At 38.8% G+C, this 18,398-nt stretch overlaps 1 protein-coding gene across 50 annotated transcripts in view; it reads left to right on the top strand.

The window, feature by feature from the left end:
* Nucleotides 1-18,398, top strand: part of MBNL3 (muscleblind like splicing regulator 3) — a 169,307-nt gene that overhangs the window by 107,902 nt on the left and 43,007 nt on the right. For all 50 annotated transcript variants that reach the window (XM_070257927.1, XM_070257925.1, XM_070257924.1 and 47 more), the window contains 3 exons: nucleotides 12,576-12,767; nucleotides 13,854-14,090; nucleotides 17,039-17,189. In XM_070257927.1, coding sequence (XP_070114028.1) covers nucleotides 12,576-12,767; nucleotides 13,854-14,090; nucleotides 17,039-17,189 — 580 coding nt within the window. The remainder of the gene's footprint in view (nucleotides 1-12,575; nucleotides 12,768-13,853; nucleotides 14,091-17,038; nucleotides 17,190-18,398) is intronic.

The raw sequence follows: 18,398 nt of genomic DNA, 5'->3' as shown, positions 1-18,398 counted from the left end.
GTGACTATGCAATAAACACACTGAAAGCTGAATGATATACAGTATTTAGATGCAATGAAAATATGGGAGTGGGTCAGTCTGCTCTCACCAGAACCTATCCCATTATAAAGTTGATTCTCAGAATTCAAGGAGATCTCTGTGGATAGGGCACCTCCTAACTGGTACATCTTTATAGATACTGCAAAAAACAGGAGGTGGGGCATTAATGAGGCACTAAAATTTTGCACCATGGTATTCTTTTTCCAGGATATCTAGACAAATTTAAGTAAAATAAATAGATTTCATGTCCTATACTGTTAGTTTGCCAAAACATTTGCCTTGAAACTCAGTGCTGATTAATTGCATTATAAATTAGTTCCCAGAAAGTCACCAGTGAGCTCCTCAGAGCTCCTCTTTGACCTTCAGTAATACTTTACATAGTTGAACTCCTCCTTCAAACTCTTGCCTGGGGTTTTACACCCTGAAGTATTTCAGTTCCTCCCTACTTCTAAAGGGATGGGGAAGAGAAAGTCTTCTAGAAACTGAGAATAGTATGAACAAAGCCACAGAGAAATGAATGTGCTTGGTGAGTCCAGAGAATGTGAGTAGATGAGTAATAAAGCAAGGGAGTTTTTCACCCACTGTTAGCTACTCTCGGCCTCTCGTGGGATGCCCCAATTTCAGACTGAGCAAAAAATAGAAAACAGATTTTATCATACACCTGAGCCCAGCATTTCCTATAGACCTGGAACATGTATCTTTTCATAGGTCAAGAGACAGCATCAGAGCACAATCAAATGCCCTGTTTCAGGGAATCAGAGAGCAAGGCCTGGGATAAAATAGGGGCAAAGACAGAAGGCTGACTATTCACCTTCTTATTCAGCTTCCAGTAGAGTCTCTCCATTCTAAGTCTCAACCCTTTGTGCATCATTGATCATGCTGGCTCTTACTGGGGAATAGGGAGTGGCTTTTTTAGAGTTCAATGTGAGATCCATTGAGTTTTCTGGCCTCTTGTGCTTTCTAATTTGAGTCTCCAGGCTTTCTATAATAGAATATAGTTCCTTCTTTTTTTCAATGAGGGTAATTTCAGATTTCATCCTGCAGAACATGACTGATATGACTCACAAGAGTAAAATTTATTTTATAGCATATCACAAAATACAAAACATTGCTTAGAAGACCCCAGGGAACTATTGGAAATTGCTTTTCTACCTTGTAGATTATTGAACAATAGCTGTTGTGATGTGATAAACTGATAAAAGATTAATTTTTGCAGTTACTTTGTGTACAAACTAACCCTGAGATGTTTGATATGATCCTCTTTTGTGATCTTGACAGCTGCTTTGTAGGCATGTTGTAATTGAGCTAGTGTGAGCAATTTTAAGTGACATTTACCAGTCTGATTTGAAAGAAATATTCTTTATTATGGATCTTGTTATTGCTATAGAAGTAATGTATGATTTTGCTTAATTTCTCTGGTACTTACTCTCCCTAAACAACTCTATCCCTTTTAACCACACCCCTCCACCCAATAATCTGATTCTTTTCTCTAAAATAGTCAAGCTTTTGTTTAAATTTCCAGTCTTGATGTTTGTATGATTGCATATGAAGACCCATTTGGTATCACTGGCTGGTACTTCAGGTCTTTCCACAAAGCATACTTTGGTCTGTTTCTAGGATACCAGGAAGGTATATCTGCTTTTGGAAAACTGAGTATGGTTTGCCTATTATAAGCCCCCGGACAAAGGGAATGTCAACCTAAATGGGATGGTAGCTAGAGAACAGATTCTGTTTGGTGTGACTGAACAATGACTAAAAGCCACACCTAGTCAATTTGGGTGGAATGCTTGCTGTAGCAGGCAAGTTTGTTGACTGTATTTAACAGGTCTGAATTGACATTTGCTAGTATAAAATTCCACCTCTGGAAGCTTTTGTTAGCTTTATGGAGGAAATTTAGCAAGTGAGACAAAGGGTGTGACTCCCTAGTATTTTTCAATGCAGTTTAAGAGAAATAGTTTCTGATGTTCACAGAAAAAAATTGTAGGTTTAAGAACTCCCCTTGGCATAATTAGGAGGCAAACATGAGCACTGTGGAAGAATTTTAGGAAAAGTAGTCACACTGAATTACTCTCAAGCAAAGCTAATGTTTTAAAATTGTAATTTCACAAGTAGGAATTTTCATTATAGGGAGGAAGGACTCTCGCTGCTGGATGTGATGTGTGTATAAAGTTGATAGGATGTTAGAAGGTTATTAAAATATTTTTGACTTAGACATTTTGCATAGTCTAGACCTGTCCATATCTAGTAAATTCCTTTAGTTTCTCTCTTTGAATGTGGTGATTCACATGGAAGCAGTTCTTTACACACAGGTGAACTTGACCCAGTCAAGTATATTCAGCAGATGATTTATATAGAGGGTATTGGCTCAGCACATTTGAGTAAGCCATTGGGGTGTGCCAAATCCTCTGGTCGGCTGGGTTTTTCATGGCTTGCATTCCTGTGGCCATGTGATGATGTTCCAGACCACGTAGGCTGCAAACATGGGCTTCACTCCAGGCTTTCCCTTCATCTCAGATAGAATCACCTGAGATCTGTCTGGACCCTCCCCATTTTTAACATGTTTTTATAATTCTATTTAGCAAATACATTTATCATAATCAAGCTTTATGTTTAGCTGACATTAATATAGTAAGAATGAAGGTGTTGTAACACTTCAGAACCAAAAAGGGAAAATACAGGAAATTCCAGTAGATAGGAGGAAGGGAGATATACTAATAAACGAATAATATCATTATTTTTAGACTCCGCTGTTTTTCATATTTTTCTTCTTTTATCAAGTAGGAGCTATAATGTATTAGAATAGCCCCCTCTATCCTTGGGGGATACCTTCCAAGACCCCCAGTGGATGCTTGAAATCATCGATAGTACCCAACCCTACATATACTATGTTTTCCCCTATACATACGTATTTGAGGTGTGACTGCAAAACCAGCACGAAATTCTTTTTCGTTCTTCCCAATTTCACGCATAGAAGATTTGTTCTTACCATAGATCTTAGCAACCTCAGCATACAATCTTTTTCTTTCCTAAGTTGAGAACTTTCACCTTTTCACTTAAGGGAAGCACTTTACAGCTTTTCTTTGGCATATCCGAATTGCCAGCATCACTCCCCTTGCACTTTGGGGCCATTATTCAGTAAAATAAGGGTAACTTGAACACAAGCGCTGCGATACCATGACAGTTGATCTGATAACCCAGAGGGCTGCTTAGTGACTGACTACCAGGTGAGTGGCGTATACAGCATGGATCCACTGGAGAAAAGGATGATTCATGTCATGGGCAGGATGGAGCAGGACGGTGCGAGATTTCATCACGCTACTCAGAACAGCGTGCGGTTTAAAACTTATGAATTGTTTGTTTCTCGAATTTTCCATTTAATATTTTGGGACTGCAGGTAACTGAAACCTTGGAAAGTGAAATCATAGATAAGGAGAGTCTACTGTATATTATTCTATGAAACTTTGGACTAGGAGAGTTTTAAGTGAATAGAAGTAAAATTGCAAAATATTTATTTACTTTTTAATTTTTGAAAACGTTAAGTAGTTAGATGATTTAGTTTGTTGTTAGTGCTGTCCAGGGGATTCTGACTCCTAGTGGCCCTGTGTACAGCAGAACAGAACCCTGCCCAGTCTTTTTGCACCACCTTCTCATCTTTTGGCATTATGTCAGACATGCTCTGCCACTCTTCACTGGGTTTTCTCGGCCAATTTTTCTGAAAGTGGGTGACCAGGTCCTTCTTCCTAGGCTTTCTTAGTCTGGAAGCTGCACTGAAGGCTATCCGCCATGGGTGACCCTCCTGGTATTTGAAATACCAGTGGCAGTTTCCTGACCAGGGCCCCAGCGATGAGAGTGCTGAATCTTAACTGCTAGAACAGCATGGCTGGCTCGGTGATTTAATAGTTAAAGACAAAAAGATAGTATCGTTCCCTCATCAAAATATATTATACATTTTGCATAGTCATATCAGAGTTATGGTTTTTCTAGTTCACATAAACTAACTTTGATTGAAATATTTATGCAGTCTCCCTGTTGTCATGGCTCTCTTATTAAAGATTATCATGAAAAAGGTGGGCACAGGGGCCAGCCTGGTGGCGCAGTGGTTAAATTTGCACGTTCTGCTTCAGCGGCCCAGGGTTCGAAGGTTTGGATCCCGGGTGCGGACCTATGCACCACTTGTCAAGCCATGCTGTGGCAGGAGTCCCACATATAAAGTAGAGGAAGATGGGCATGAATGTTAGCTCAGGGACAGTCTTCCTCAGCAAAAATGAGGAGGGTTGGTGGCAGATGTTAGATCAGGGCTAATTTTCCTCAAAAAAAAGAAAAGGTGGGCACAACATTTTGTAGATTTCATGGAAAAAAGACTCTGTCCATATTCCAGGTTACCAGTCCCATGGTCAGTACAGAAATTATAGTGTATTTTAATGAAAGTTCTTCAGTGGGTTTCTTAGTTTACCTACTCGAGAAATGATAAATGATGACATTTAGCTCTTTCATCTTGATGTGATGACTTTAAATATTTTGTAAAGTGATTTTTACAAAATGTTCAAGTCAGTAGATGACAGGCATTATGTAATTATAAGGTTAATATGCTCTTAATATAATTATACTGTCATTATCCTGTGAAGTTCCCCATTGACTAAGGTTGACCAAATCACATCACAGGAGTGCATGAACTGATACCATGAGCCCAAATTTTCATCTGGAGTTTACTCCATTTTCTGAAAGATTAGACAATATTTTACTTTTAGATATAACAACTGAAGCCTGACATTATTTATGTGTTAAACAAATTGTTCCCAGGGGTAGACTTGCCCTGAGGTTAGTGAAGGCTCAGGGCCCCTCATTTGCATAGTCTTCTTCCAAGGCCCTGGGAGGGGCCCCAGCAGTGCTTTACAATGTTTGTAAAATTTGCAAAAGGTATTTGTGTATTCTTTGTTCTTAAGGCTCCCCTCCCCCACTGCACTGCCTAAGCTCCAGGCCCCACAGATCCTGGATTCACTCCTGATTGCAATTACTGGTCCAAAGTAGCATAGGTATTCGGGTCCTTTCCCCAGGCTGTGTGTGTCACACAACTTAAAGCTCCTTTTAGTAAAACAAAATAAATCACACCAGCCCTAGATTTGCTGCCTCTCCCCGACTCTGTTAATATGCATCGTGAAATCTGTTTTCTCAAAAGTTAAACGAAAATGCTACACTTTTGCAACCAAACAGAGGGCATTTGTACATGATGTCTTTTCCGGTGTCCAGTTTCTTTGATAGTAACAAATCTCAACATTCTTCCTTTATCCTCCCTCATATGTTCCCATGAGATAAATCAAACGTAATCTCCTCTCAGCCCATTTTGTGTCCTTCTCCTCTGGGGCTGGTTAGCTCAGTTGGTTAGAGCCTAGTGCTAATGAGACTATGTGGGCCCGTTAGCTTCTCTGTTCTTGGTTGCAGTCTGAGCTCCAGCCGGCTCCCTCAAAATTGCTTGCTGTTGTAAGATGAAGGCAGGAAGTTTGGAGGGCTCTATGAAAATCTTTTTCATTGATGGAGGGTAAGCAAAACAACAGCAGTAACAAGAAACAAAACCAATGCCTGCCAGTCTCACCTATAAAGGATTTTGTTTTTCTGGACAAAACCATGCCCTTGCTCAGATCAATATAGTTTGGGAGTTTGTCACAGAGAAGGCCATCGAGAGACCTAGTGTAAAACCTGTGGTTGCCCCCTGCGCCTGATAATAATCTTAAGATTAAACCGATCCCCCAAACAATCCTAACTTGCCATAATATCCTTTATGGATCTGCTAAATATTTTAATCCCTTCTTTACCTGATCTCCTCTCTTAAACCATTCTGTGGATATCAGTCATGTTAACAATTCACTAGTCCCCTTGAACCACACATTTTGTAATAAAAGGTTGCATATTTTGGTCTGTGGTATCACTAAATCTTTTTCTCAGAGCTCTTCTGGTACTGATTTAGCCCCTCCAAGTAAAAAATGCCCACGTACATATGTGTGTGTATGTGTGCACACGCACACGCACATGTAGGTGTGTATAAAGTACCCTGTGCTTCTCATACTGTTGGATCCAGCATTTCACATCTATATCAAAAGACAGTTTGAAAGTGGCCTTCTGCTTAAAGTCTTCCTCAGCAGAGAGCAAAACTGATGGATTTATTCAATCTTTCTGCACTCCTTTTGATCCCTGAGTGTTTTTTTTTTTGTGCTGTGATTCTGAATTGGATTTTTCTAACCGGCAAACCTAAAAGGAATCAACGGCTTAGGAATCCCTTTTCATTCAATTCAGTAAATATTTATTTGAGCATCTACTCTGTGCCAGCATTTAAAATAGTAAGAGGTGGATAAAAAGATCAACTAGAAACAGTCTCTACCCTCTAGGAATGTATGATTTAACAGTAGTAAGATGGTGAATTAATGTGTTTGTGATCCCCTTAATTTCTGATTTGTCCCTGCTCCTCTGTATTTTTATAGCTTTTGGCTTTTCTTTTTTTTCTCCGTAGAGTTCTCTTTCTATTAGCCATGCAAGGTTTTGTTTTGATTTGTTTTGTTGTTTTCGTGGTGGTAGTGCTTGCTTGTTGAACATCCGATCGTTGTAACCCTTAGCATCCATTTATCCTGGACTCGCATTGTGATGTTTATAGGCTCCAGCCTTCCTGTGGGTTCTTTGCTTTTCTCAGCTCTTGACATTCCCCACCCCCCAAATTCATATTTTCTTTCATACCATTTGTTAAAATTGAGTAACCACTTGATTTTCTTTTATACTTTCCCTTTCCTAGTGGAATACTGAAGTTAATTGAATTGTCATTATTACTGCATGGTGGTTCACCAACAAATAATTTTTAGGTCATTCTTGTTCACTTCTCAGGAACAAAGTTAAAATGGCCTTGCCCATCGAAGGGAGAAGTCATTGGCCCTCTGCTAGATTCTTGCCTCTAGGAATCATCTGTGCTTATGCTGATCTGTGTTTGGGTACTCCTTCATAACTCCTGGCCTGCTTTGCAGCTTCTCCACCAAATACAGGCAGATCCAAACCATGATTTACCCTCTCTTGCATGCTATGGTGTACACCTTTGATACCCACAGTAACCTATTGATCCTTTGCCTAACTGCTCACCTTCAATGCTTCTCTGATTAATAAGGGCAGAAAAGCCAGGTCTGGGTGAGAACAACTATTCACTTTTGACCCTTGAACTTATTTTTTTTTCTTAGCTCTCTTGGGCCACAGTGACTTATTCATTAACAAGTATGATTAGTACATAAACACCACTATCAGCTTGCGTCTGTTTATAAAGTTCACTCTCAATTATTGAGGGACCAATTAACTAGTCTGGAGGTTATGTGGATCTCCTGCAGTGTGCCTTTTGGCCACTTCAGTTTCCGCAGAACATCACTCAAAGAGTGTGGAGATGACCAAGCAAAACCTGTGAAACAAAGATTATTCAGTTGTGATCCATGTGAACAGTTAGTAAAGTCTGATAGAAACTAAAATTATACATTTCAATGTGTTTTGGGATTATCTAAGGATAGAAACATGCATGGTAACAGTGAAAGGGGCTTCCTTTTCTGCTACATAAATGCTTGTAAATGAGTAATAAAATTAAGGTAATAGGAGTGCTAGTAAAAGTTGAGTGCTATTTTCCTGGTTTTAAAATCAAATCAACAAACTGTTACCAAATGTTTACCATCCTATACAAGAAAATGTTTACTCATCCACCATTAGACAGGAGCTCAGAGAGGGAAGGTGAGGCCTCTATTATGTTGACTTCAGGCCAGGATTAGCTGAAGTGACAAAGTATTTTGCATTCATCCAACAATAATCATGACTGACCTTGATATTATTACAGTAGCTACGAATACATCTAGGCTGTTGAGGAAACACAAAGATTGACTTAGCATAAACTTTAACTTTTACTTCTTTATACTAGCTTGAGGAATAACCCATTTTAAGTAATAAGTCAATGTTCCCAAAATGTATGCTTAAACCAGACGTATTTATTTGAGTCATAGTTTTTCATTGAATTGTATTATTATTCAAAGGTGCTTCAGAATCCTTTAAGACCAACATTTGGTGGCTCCTAAAATTTTGCCTTCATGGGATTCCATCTATCTCCCCATTCTTAGTCACTGAGTAGTTATTGTTCTATAAATGAATAGTTGAGAACCCTAATTTTAATAACTAGAGGAACATTTTAGTGAATTCTTTAGTATTGGTTTCTAAAGCCAAACTTTTTCAACTTGTGGACTCTTGCCACAAGTGTTAAATTCATGTTAATAGAATTAGGTATAATTAGTGCTTTACTCCAGAAACTGATAGAGTGCTGAATTCTTTGGAATCCTCTGGAACAAGGGTCAGCAAACTTTTCTGTAAATGGCTAAGTAAATATTTTAGGCTTTGTGAGACAAGAGGAAAAGCTGAGGATATTGTTTAGGTACTTGTATAACAAGAGAGAAAACAAATATCTACAACTTTTTGCAAGACAGGTCTACTAATAAGCACAGTGGAATTTATTTATGGATATTGAAATATGAATTTCATATAATTTTCATGTGTTGTGAGATATTATTCATCTTTTATTTTTTCAACCATTTAGAAATATAGAAACCATTCTTACCATTCTGGCCATACAAAAACAGGGTGGGTCAGATTTGGCTCAGGGGCGGTAGTTTGCCAACCATTTCCCCAGAACACAAACTCTTAAACAGTAGGTTGTCCAGAAGCCGATGCCAGGGGTGAGTTTCACTGAGGTCCTTGAACTTCCTGAGATCACACATAATATTTTGTGCACACATGAGTTTTTCCATGGACGGAGTCCACAGCTGTCATCCGACTCTCTGAGAAGTGCAGGACTCAAAAGACATTAGAGGCCGCTGTTCTAGAGGCCATGCATTGATTTTGAGGAGGCATTGCCTAAGGCCCTGATAGTTCCTAGGTCCTGTGCAAGTCACTGTGAACTCATGGGAATTCCTACCCCACGAGCTGATACTACTAGAGACACTGAGAGTAAAGAACTATCTAGGTGATCTTTTTATTCATAAAGTCAGTTGTGTCCACCATTTTGGGTGGTTTTCTAAGACTCAGAGAAAGATGAAGATCCACACCTCTGGTTCTAGGAGGAAAAGCTTTCTCATATTTTTAAACATTTAGTAAATAATATAGGTTCGAGTGATTATCTGAAACATATTTAAGCGTCCAGACTGTTTCATGATATAGAGAGAAATCAGATTCAACTTGTTAGGAGCCTTTTTCTTTTGTAAATATTACCCCACATATGGGTTCACGTTAGCTCGACAGACATCAAGGGCTGCAATATAGGTATAGACAGGATTAAAGTTGCTTACTAAAGCTGAATGTGTGAGCTTGCAGGCTGCTTGACTTAACAGGTGGATGTTAGCCAAAGGTAAGCCCTTGAATGGTCAAATTTATGAAATGGAGTGGTTACCCTGGGGCAGAGGTGGTGGTGAGAAGACAGAAATGTCCATTTGCAAATAAATAAGAAGTTCAGAGTTCCTGCCTATGTCCCAGGGTTGGGAATAGAAGAACTTGCTGCTTCTCAGTAAACAGTGTTATAGAATGAAGTTTATACTCAAGGAGGAAATGGTCATAAAAGCTAATAATACTCATCTTAAAACCTAAAGATGGCACGGTATGGTTTGTGGTGAAACCTTAAAAAATCTAAACATTTTCAGCAAGCCCCTTGTACTTTTTATATAAACTTTTGATTAATTTACAGCTTGTTTTCATACACATGGAGCATATAAAAAAACCTTAAGAAGGTTAAAATATATTCCAAAGAAAGCAGAAGTTAACCAGAAAGATTTCCCCAAAAAAGGAAGGGAAAAAATTACGGAAGTTGAGAGCTATTGTAAATAGGAAGTATCGTTTACACGTACATTAGGCTTAAATATTATCAATTGATCAGTATTTATTAGTAAATAATGATTTTTTAACCTGTAAAATCCACTCACCTGCAGGTCTTTCTTTTAATTAAATAGTTTAAAAAAATGTAATAATGGTTTTTCTCAGTGTAAAGGGCAAAAGCGAAAAGTATCCAGGAAAATAGACTGGTGACTTCACGGAGACATTTACTATGAAAGTCAGAGAGAAAAAAGCAGTCAACAAAGAGTACTATTGTGTGGTTCAAATATGGAGTTTTTACCATAGGAGATTCTTGCTGATTTTGAGACAACCATAAATGATTGAATTGATAAAGTCTGCCTTATTGTTGAAGCATGCCTGGGTGGCTGTTTCCAAGAGATTCCTATCTCATTATGTAAAATTACATCACATCAGCTAATTCCTGGAGCTTCCTGTCTCATTCACTGAGAAGTGTGACGTGTCCTCTTACATCACGGTGCCTAGTTAGGCTGGGTCAGCCCTTGGCTGTTTGTCCTCAAACTATAAAGCACCTCCCCTGACTGCTCCATCATCCTTCCTGGCACCTAGTGTCGTCCCTTTCCTCTTAAAGCTCTTGGCCACCATGCCTTCTCTACTCACTTGAGACTTGAGACTTGCCAGTTTGGGGAGGCCCGGTTCTTTCTGTCCTTCTGAATGCACCAGTTAGCTAATTTGCTAAACTCATCTAAGGCAGAGTGCTACTGGGGAAGCCCTTCCTTCTAAGTTGAACGTGCTGTATAACAGAGGCTTCATGGAGAATGCTATGCTGGTGAAAATTACACGTCAGACTAGGAGGTGGGGCGGTGAATATATATTGCCCCTTCACACTCCACAGCCTCCTGTTCTACTTGTATTTAGAGCTGTTCCTATTAATGTGATTTAGCAGAAGGTGTGGGCACAGCTTGGCAGTGCAACAGATTCATTATTATTTTAGTGAAAGAAATAAAAAGGAAGCAAGAAAGAACACATGCTGTTAGTGATACAGAGTGAGACACCACCAGTTGCACAATAATGCACTAACTACCTTATAGAGTCACTATTAGAAATGTACTGCATTTACCCATGATTTGCTATTAATTCATTAAAATGTTTAAATTTATTTTTAAACTTCATCATTGACTATATCAGTCAATCAGGCATTCACTAATTATTGGGTACTATAGGGGAGAAAAGGGAATTATCAAATAAATTATAACCACATTGAGAAGAAAAGACACCCACATGTGAAACAAACTGGAAAACAGCATAGTGGAGTGATAAATTGTGTGATTACTGATAATAAAGGCAATGCATATATCAAACTCTTTGAGATCTGGACTTTCAAACAATAGAAAAACCAATAAGAGCCCTTTGCATGTCTAAGGCTTTTCTTTTCAAGTTATACTCTAGTTTATGTACCTTATAGTCCTGTTATCTTATTTCTTCCTGACTAACAGGGGTCCTTATAGCATTTTTAGGGCCTCCTTTTGAACTGTGGATATCACCTGGCCCCCTACCTAGGCAAGTCAGATTAGTTTCTGAAATAAGGCCTCTATTTTTTTTTAAAAATGACCACACCAATCTCATTTTAGGTAGATGGCAAGAAGTTGTTAGAGTTCTCACTTTTTTTTTTTTTGCTGGAGAAGATTTGCCCTGAACTAACATTTATTGCCAATCTTCCTCTTTTTTTCCCACTCCCCAAACTCCAGTGCATAGTTGTATATTCTAGTTGTAGATCCTTCTAGTTCTTCTATGTGAGCCACCCCCACAGCGTGGCTACTGACAGACAAGTGGTGTGGTTCCACAACTGGGAACCAAACCCAGGCCAGTGAAGCTGTGACAGCACAGAACTTTAAACAGTAGGACATCAGGGCTGGCTCGTTCTCACTTTTTTTTTTCTTGAGGAAGATTATCCCTAGCTAACTACTGCCAAACCTCCTCTTTTTGCTGAGGAAGACTGGCCCTGAGCTAACATCCATGCCCATCTTCCTGCATTTTGTACGTGGGACACCTGCCACAGCATGGCCTTCTGAGCGGTGCCATGTCTGCACCCGGGATCTGAACCGGCGAACCCCGGGCCGCCGAGAAGCGGAACGCGCAAACTTAACTGCTGCACCACCCAGCCGGCCCCTCACTTTTATAAATATACCCCTTTCTTCCTCAACTCTTTCCTGTCTTCCATAATTAAAAGTGGACCAAGAAGAGAAGCAAGTGTTTAGTAGACAAGTGGGAACTATGGTGGGACAGGCAGCCTTAAACTCAAGCAGTACTGATGGGGAAGAGGAAGGAGGAGAGAGAGAACCTGAAGTCAGCCTGCAAAGGCCATGCCTATGTCAGGAGACGAAGCAGATTGCCTGTATATGTGATATCATTGGTGACATTTGGAAGAGAATCCATCAGTGAGATTTAATTTGTCTAATTCATGACTGTTAAAATTATGTAGCTTGTTTTATCAATTTACCAATAAATTTGTTACTTAAAGAGATTTGTTGGTTTAAAAGAAGCTCCTATGTGGGAATTCGTATGAGACTAAAAATTAATCAGAAGATACACTGGTAAATTTTGATATGGCTTAGACTTTTTGAAAGAATGCCTCCTTGTGTAAGAATAGGAATAATCTGCTTACGTCTAACACCTTTTTTTCTCTTTTAAACATACAGACTTCTTTTCCTATGACTCCATCACTTGCAGCTAATCCTGCCATGGCTTTCAATCCTTACTTACCTCATCCTGGAATGGGCCTGGTTCCTGCTGAACTTTTACCAAATGCACCTGTTCTGATTTCTGGAAACCCGCCTTTTGCATTGACAGGAGCTCCTGGTCCAAAACTGATGCGCTCAGATAAACTGGAGGTATTTGTGTAAAAATATATAAATATATATAGGGTAGATATTAACCTTATGCATAAAGCATCATTCTCAGAGCCAATGTTTTGAATGTTTTAAATAAGCCTGCTTCGGTGTTTAGCTTATGTTAAACAGTGTATTACTGCAATGACACCCTGTGATGAAGTGCATTGATTCAGTTGTACAGTTGTTGTAAGAATGATGTACTAGGGGCTGGCCCCATAGCTGAGTGGTTAAGTCCACGTGCTCTGTTTCAGTAGCCCAGGGTTCGCTGGTTCATGTCCTGGGCGCAGACTTACGCACCACTCATCAAGCCATGCTGTGGCAGCATCCCATATAGAAGAGCTAGAATGACTTGCAACTAGGATATACAACTATGTGCTGGAGCTTTGGGGAGCAAAAAAAAGAGGAAGATTGGCAACAGATATTAGCTCAGGGCCCATCTTCCTCAGCAAAAAAAAAAAAGAATGATGTACTAGATAAATATCTCTTGATGCCTAAGAAAAGAAATTTCAAACAGCTTTTTGGTTTGTGGAAGTCCCTCAAACTTCTTTTAATTGTAATTCTTCATAAATTGAAATAAATAACTAGTCAGTTTCTTACAAAGTCAGCTCCACTGGCCGCTCTGTAAATGCTTTGCAATGTATCATCACGGAATCTCATTGTACACGTAATTCAGTCATGGTCCACAAGTCTGCTTGTGGAAAAACACATTGCCGTGTGAAAAGGCTCATCTTGGACCTTAACAAAATAACCCCCTCTTGCAAACTCAGCTCAATACACTTTACGCTGTGTGTTAAGTGGAGGATTAAAAATTTTTTCAGCAATACTTTGAAGCATTTTTATTTCAATGTAAGGAAAATAGACAATTTTCCTTTGGGAAGAATGGAATTTGTTTTCTAGGAATAGAAATATTGTCTGTTTACATCTCATAGTGAATACGGCTTTATGTTATCTTTCAACTTTGTAGATTTTTCATAAACAGATGATAGAATAATGTATACTATTGCTCTTACATTCACTGGCAAAATAAATAAAAGTTAATCACCTTCCAGGCTTCAATGTGATGTGGTTTTTCTTTTTTCCTTTGAGGTTTGCCGAGAATTTCAGCGTGGAAATTGTACCCGTGGTGAGAACGATTGCCGCTATGCTCACCCCACAGATGTTTCCATGATTGAGGCAAGTGATAATACTGTGACTATCTGCATGGATTACATCAAAGGTCGATGCTCCCGGGAGAAATGCAAGTACTTTCATCCTCCTGCACACTTGCAAGCTAAGCTCAAGGCAGCTCATCACCAGATGTACCATTCAGCTGCCAACATGATGGTAAGAACAGCCCAGGGCCTGTGGACTGTCTGTTTTGGGGTAAATGATCAGTGTATTCCTCAACTTGTCTAATATCCTGTAGCCATAATCTTGGATAGTCATGAGTGGCCCTTAATATGAATAGCCAAGGTTACAAGTTAGAAAAGAGAGAATCTATTTATTCTAATTCAGTCACTAAAATTTTCTAAACCTAATTATTTAAAAGCTTTACTAATGATTTTAATCTACTGTGCTTTTTCTCCCATTTTTTTGAGAAAGAGTAAATTATATAATTTAAATAGTAAATTATTTTCGAATGTTTTTTATAGTCTAACTAACCTTAATATCCTAAAAAGGCGGAAAATTGCCTCCTTGCTCTGTGAGCCAGCTTCACGTGCACTTTGCTAGCTAGTAACGTCCTTAATGCCTTTCAAACAGAGGACTTGGACGATTGGGATGCTAAGTAGGTTCTAATTTCCCATAGGTTAGGTTCAGATTCTCTTTCCTTGTGGAGGAGTGGTTTCAAGACAGCATCCAGCCAAGAGTGTGGGAAATTTCTACGTGGTGGGGAGAAGAAGCTCGGCTATTGCGTTGCCCTAGCAATTCAGTCTTGGGGAAAAGTTAGTTCTACTTAACACTGAAAGGTAGGAGGTAGGAAAAATATTTGTATAACACTACAGTATGATGGGTTGAGAAATAGGAATTGTTATTACTTAAGTTAGTCACAGCTGTCAGTTGTTTTGATAGGCAGCTTGCTATTTCTTTTTCAGTCTGGGCCTTTTCTCTTGTATTAGGGTATAATCTCAATAAGGGACAAAACCCTGAGGAAACCTCATGTTTCCTGGCTGTGGAAAAAATCATCTACATGACCCTGAAGCCCATGACAGAGGCCTTGCTTTTTCATAAGAGAGATACGTTTATTTTTAACATCCCTTTTTTCTTAAGAAGGTTTTTCTCATACTGAGTTGAAATCTATCCTGCTGTAGCTGGAACTTATTTTATTACAAAAGTAAATCAATCTCTATTTCATATGAGTGTGATTCTCATGTCTTTCCTCTAAGCCAAATACCCCAAATTTCTCCAAACTTTCCTCGTAGATTATGGCTTTAAGGACACAGCACCAATTTTGGATGTGTTGCATTTTCTGAATACCCGTGTTCTCTCAGAACCAAACCCATTACTTCATGATAGATCTGAGCACGAAAGTAGAACAAACTTATTTTCTCCCTTGATCTGAACAACATAATCCATTAACGAATGTTAAAAAAAGGCTTCACCAAATATTTTTTTCTTAAATTCTTTTGAATGAGGGAATTTTAAGCTGTGAAAACAGGAAGGTATCCAGAATGTTCAATGCAAAATTTAAGTCTCCAATCTTTGCGTTATTTCTCTTGGTGGCACAGAGTTCAGAACGAGCATGAGCCTATTATACAGGGGAGGAACACAGTTGGCCCCCTAAAAATAACAGTTCTCATATGCCTGAGATGTACAAGGAATGGCTTGCTTGTACCATTGTGCACCTGTCCGTCACATAGTCATGGGGCCTTCAGATGTATGTGCCCATTTCTGATCATTTGGGTGTGCTTGGAAAGCATGCATGTAAGTTAGCCCCAAATTTCCATGTACAGAGTTAAATATTATATAGTAGGCCTTCAATTGACACTTTTGAATGTCAACATAAAATTCCTTTCTAAGTGACTGATCAGAGCAGAGACTTAGTGCTAAGGTCAAATTGGCCCATAGGAATTTGTTCGAGGTAAGATTAAACAAAGAAGGCTTCATGAAGAATTTGCGCTTTCTATATGTTTCGGGATCCGGAGTTGAAATGCTCTGTAAAAGAGAGATTTTTACCCTGTTCGTGTTCATGTGCATAGTTCAGGTTGACTTCACTGAAAGTAGCTTGTATGCATTTAAAAGAGAAAGACTTGAAAAGTTATATTTAGTTCTTGAGTGAAAGTAGAGACACCTTTAAGGCCTTCTTTATCCACAGAATCAGGAGGTCGTGGTGTGCCCCTTTTTGGCATATGGAAGGCTAGTTCCTCAGCACAAGTGTTTCTGTCTCCTTGAGAATTTGGAGCATACCTAATTGTTGTTGCCGGGGCATGTTTTTTAAGTAATGTGCAATTTGCTGAGAAAAAAAATGAAAAGTAATGTCAAACTTTTTCAATGCATCTGATCCCAGGGCAAGTTTGATGGAGTATTATAAGCACAGGAGATTTTGAAAGCATTGTAGACATGAAAGGAGAATTTTAAAAAGCTAATATGTTTTAGAATTAAACGATCTAGGGACGTAACAAAGCAAATGGTACATACCAAAATGCACAGCAAGTCTCTGTAAATGAGAATTGCAAATACTTTGCTATCTATGGTATCTGGGTGAGGTGGGTGGCGGGGGAGGAATAATTCCTTTGCTTTTTCCTCACGTGTTAGTTGGGAAATATACAGTTAGAGGATTTGGACCTGAAGTCCTTGTAAAAATTGGACTTTGTTTTACGGAGCTGTAGTATCGGACTCCGATTTACTGACATCTGTTTTTTCACCTATATACAACTTATCTCCTAGATTCATCTTGGAATTTAAAGTGGACAAAATCTCTTTTCTGCTATAGCTGTTGCTCTTGCTAATCTCATTTTAATCGATTAATAGATGAGCATCCCTGAGATGTTATTTTGAAATGAATATTTGCTGTTAACAGCTTCCTGTTGCATCCTGCCCAAGTGATGAGGTTCTTTTTTCATTTGCTTGAATTAGTGAAGTTGAAAAGCTGTTTCTTCCCTGTATGTTTCTTTTCTGTTTTGGACCAAGTGCTCATCTAGCGAATTGCTTCATCTCTGCAGTTAGTAATCTTGCTCGATGGACACGCTTGCAAAGGGTTCCCAGGCCATATCTTATCTAACTGCTGCGTGCTTGGTTTGAGTACATTTTTTACATTCTTTGGTACTATTTATTAATCCATCCCTCCCTCACAGGCCCTACAGCCTGGTGCACTTCAACTGATACCAAAGAGATCGGCGCTTGAAAAGACCAATGGTGCCACCCTGGTCTTTAATCCCAGTGTTTTCCACTGCCAACAGGCTCTGGCCAACCTGCAGCTCCCGCAGCCGGCATTTATCCCTGCAGGTGAGAACAGGGCTCTGGGCACTGTGAGTTTAGTGAGGTTGTGAATGTATACAATGCACTCCCGCTTCCAAAGAACTTTTATGCAAGGACTGTCGACAGGTATCTTGGTTAGAAATGAAATAAGGCAGTTATGCTTGATCTGCTAGTGTATAGAACAACTGTTTTTCTATGATTCCTGAAAATTAAGGGTTGGAAATCAAACTAGAAAAAACTGTCGACATTTTTCTTTTTAGCATTGTCTAATTTTTGCTTCTTATGATTGATTCACTTGATTCAGTCTCAAACTCATTTCTTGACTCTTAGGTATCACTTTCAAGGACAGTGATCTACCCTCAATAAAATGTTTCCCAGCTTCAGCATTGCAAAAAAATGTAGTCTATCTATCTTTGATATGCCAAAGATAGTTATAATAAAACTACCCTTAAATTTATATTACAGTATAGTATGTGTATGTATATATATATGTATAAAACGTGTAATTTTAGTCTCTAAGTCTTAAACGAGTTAATATAAAAGTATATAGCAGTTTATCATATTTTCCTGACACTTTTTTTTTTTTTTGGTGAGGAAGATTGGTCCTGAGCAAACATCTGTTGCCAATCTTCCTCTTTTTGCTTAAGGAAGATTGTCACTGAGCTAACATCTGTGACAGTCTTCCACTATTTTGCATGTGGGACGCTGCCACAGTGTGGCTTGAGAGCAGTGCTAGGTCTGCGCCCAGGATCTGAACCCACAAACCCTGGGCCACCAAAGCAGAGCACGCAAACTTAACCACTATGCCACCGGGCCTGCCCCTGCAGCATATTTTTTTTTTACCTCCTACATTCAACTATATTTAATAGCGTAACAGTTTTGCACCAAATTGAATAGAAACTTTTCAGCCAGAGCTTTGTTCAAATAAATGTCATATATGTGGTTCAGTACTTTAAGAACAAGCATATAGTCTCTTAGGAATAAGTTGAAAATACTAACCACTGGGAGTACAGTAATTCTTTTTTATTGCCAGAATGATAAATGCCCCAGCTTGGAAATTATTATTAAATGAAAATGACATGATTTAAAGTTAATTTAAAAAGCCTTGTGAATTATATAAACATACTGAACACATAGTATTGTATACCTGGACTTGAAGAAACCTGTTGGTTACCTGATAAATTAATCAGTTAATTAATTTTGAAAGAATCCATTAAAAAAAGTTGTTTGTCTAGT

This window comes from Equus caballus, chromosome X (genome assembly GCF_041296265.1).
Source record: "Equus caballus isolate H_3958 breed thoroughbred chromosome X, TB-T2T, whole genome shotgun sequence".
Taxonomy (NCBI): domain Eukaryota; kingdom Metazoa; phylum Chordata; class Mammalia; order Perissodactyla; family Equidae; genus Equus; species Equus caballus.
The sequence above is the reverse complement of the archived record's forward strand: the minus strand, read 5'-3'. Positions and strand labels throughout refer to the sequence as shown.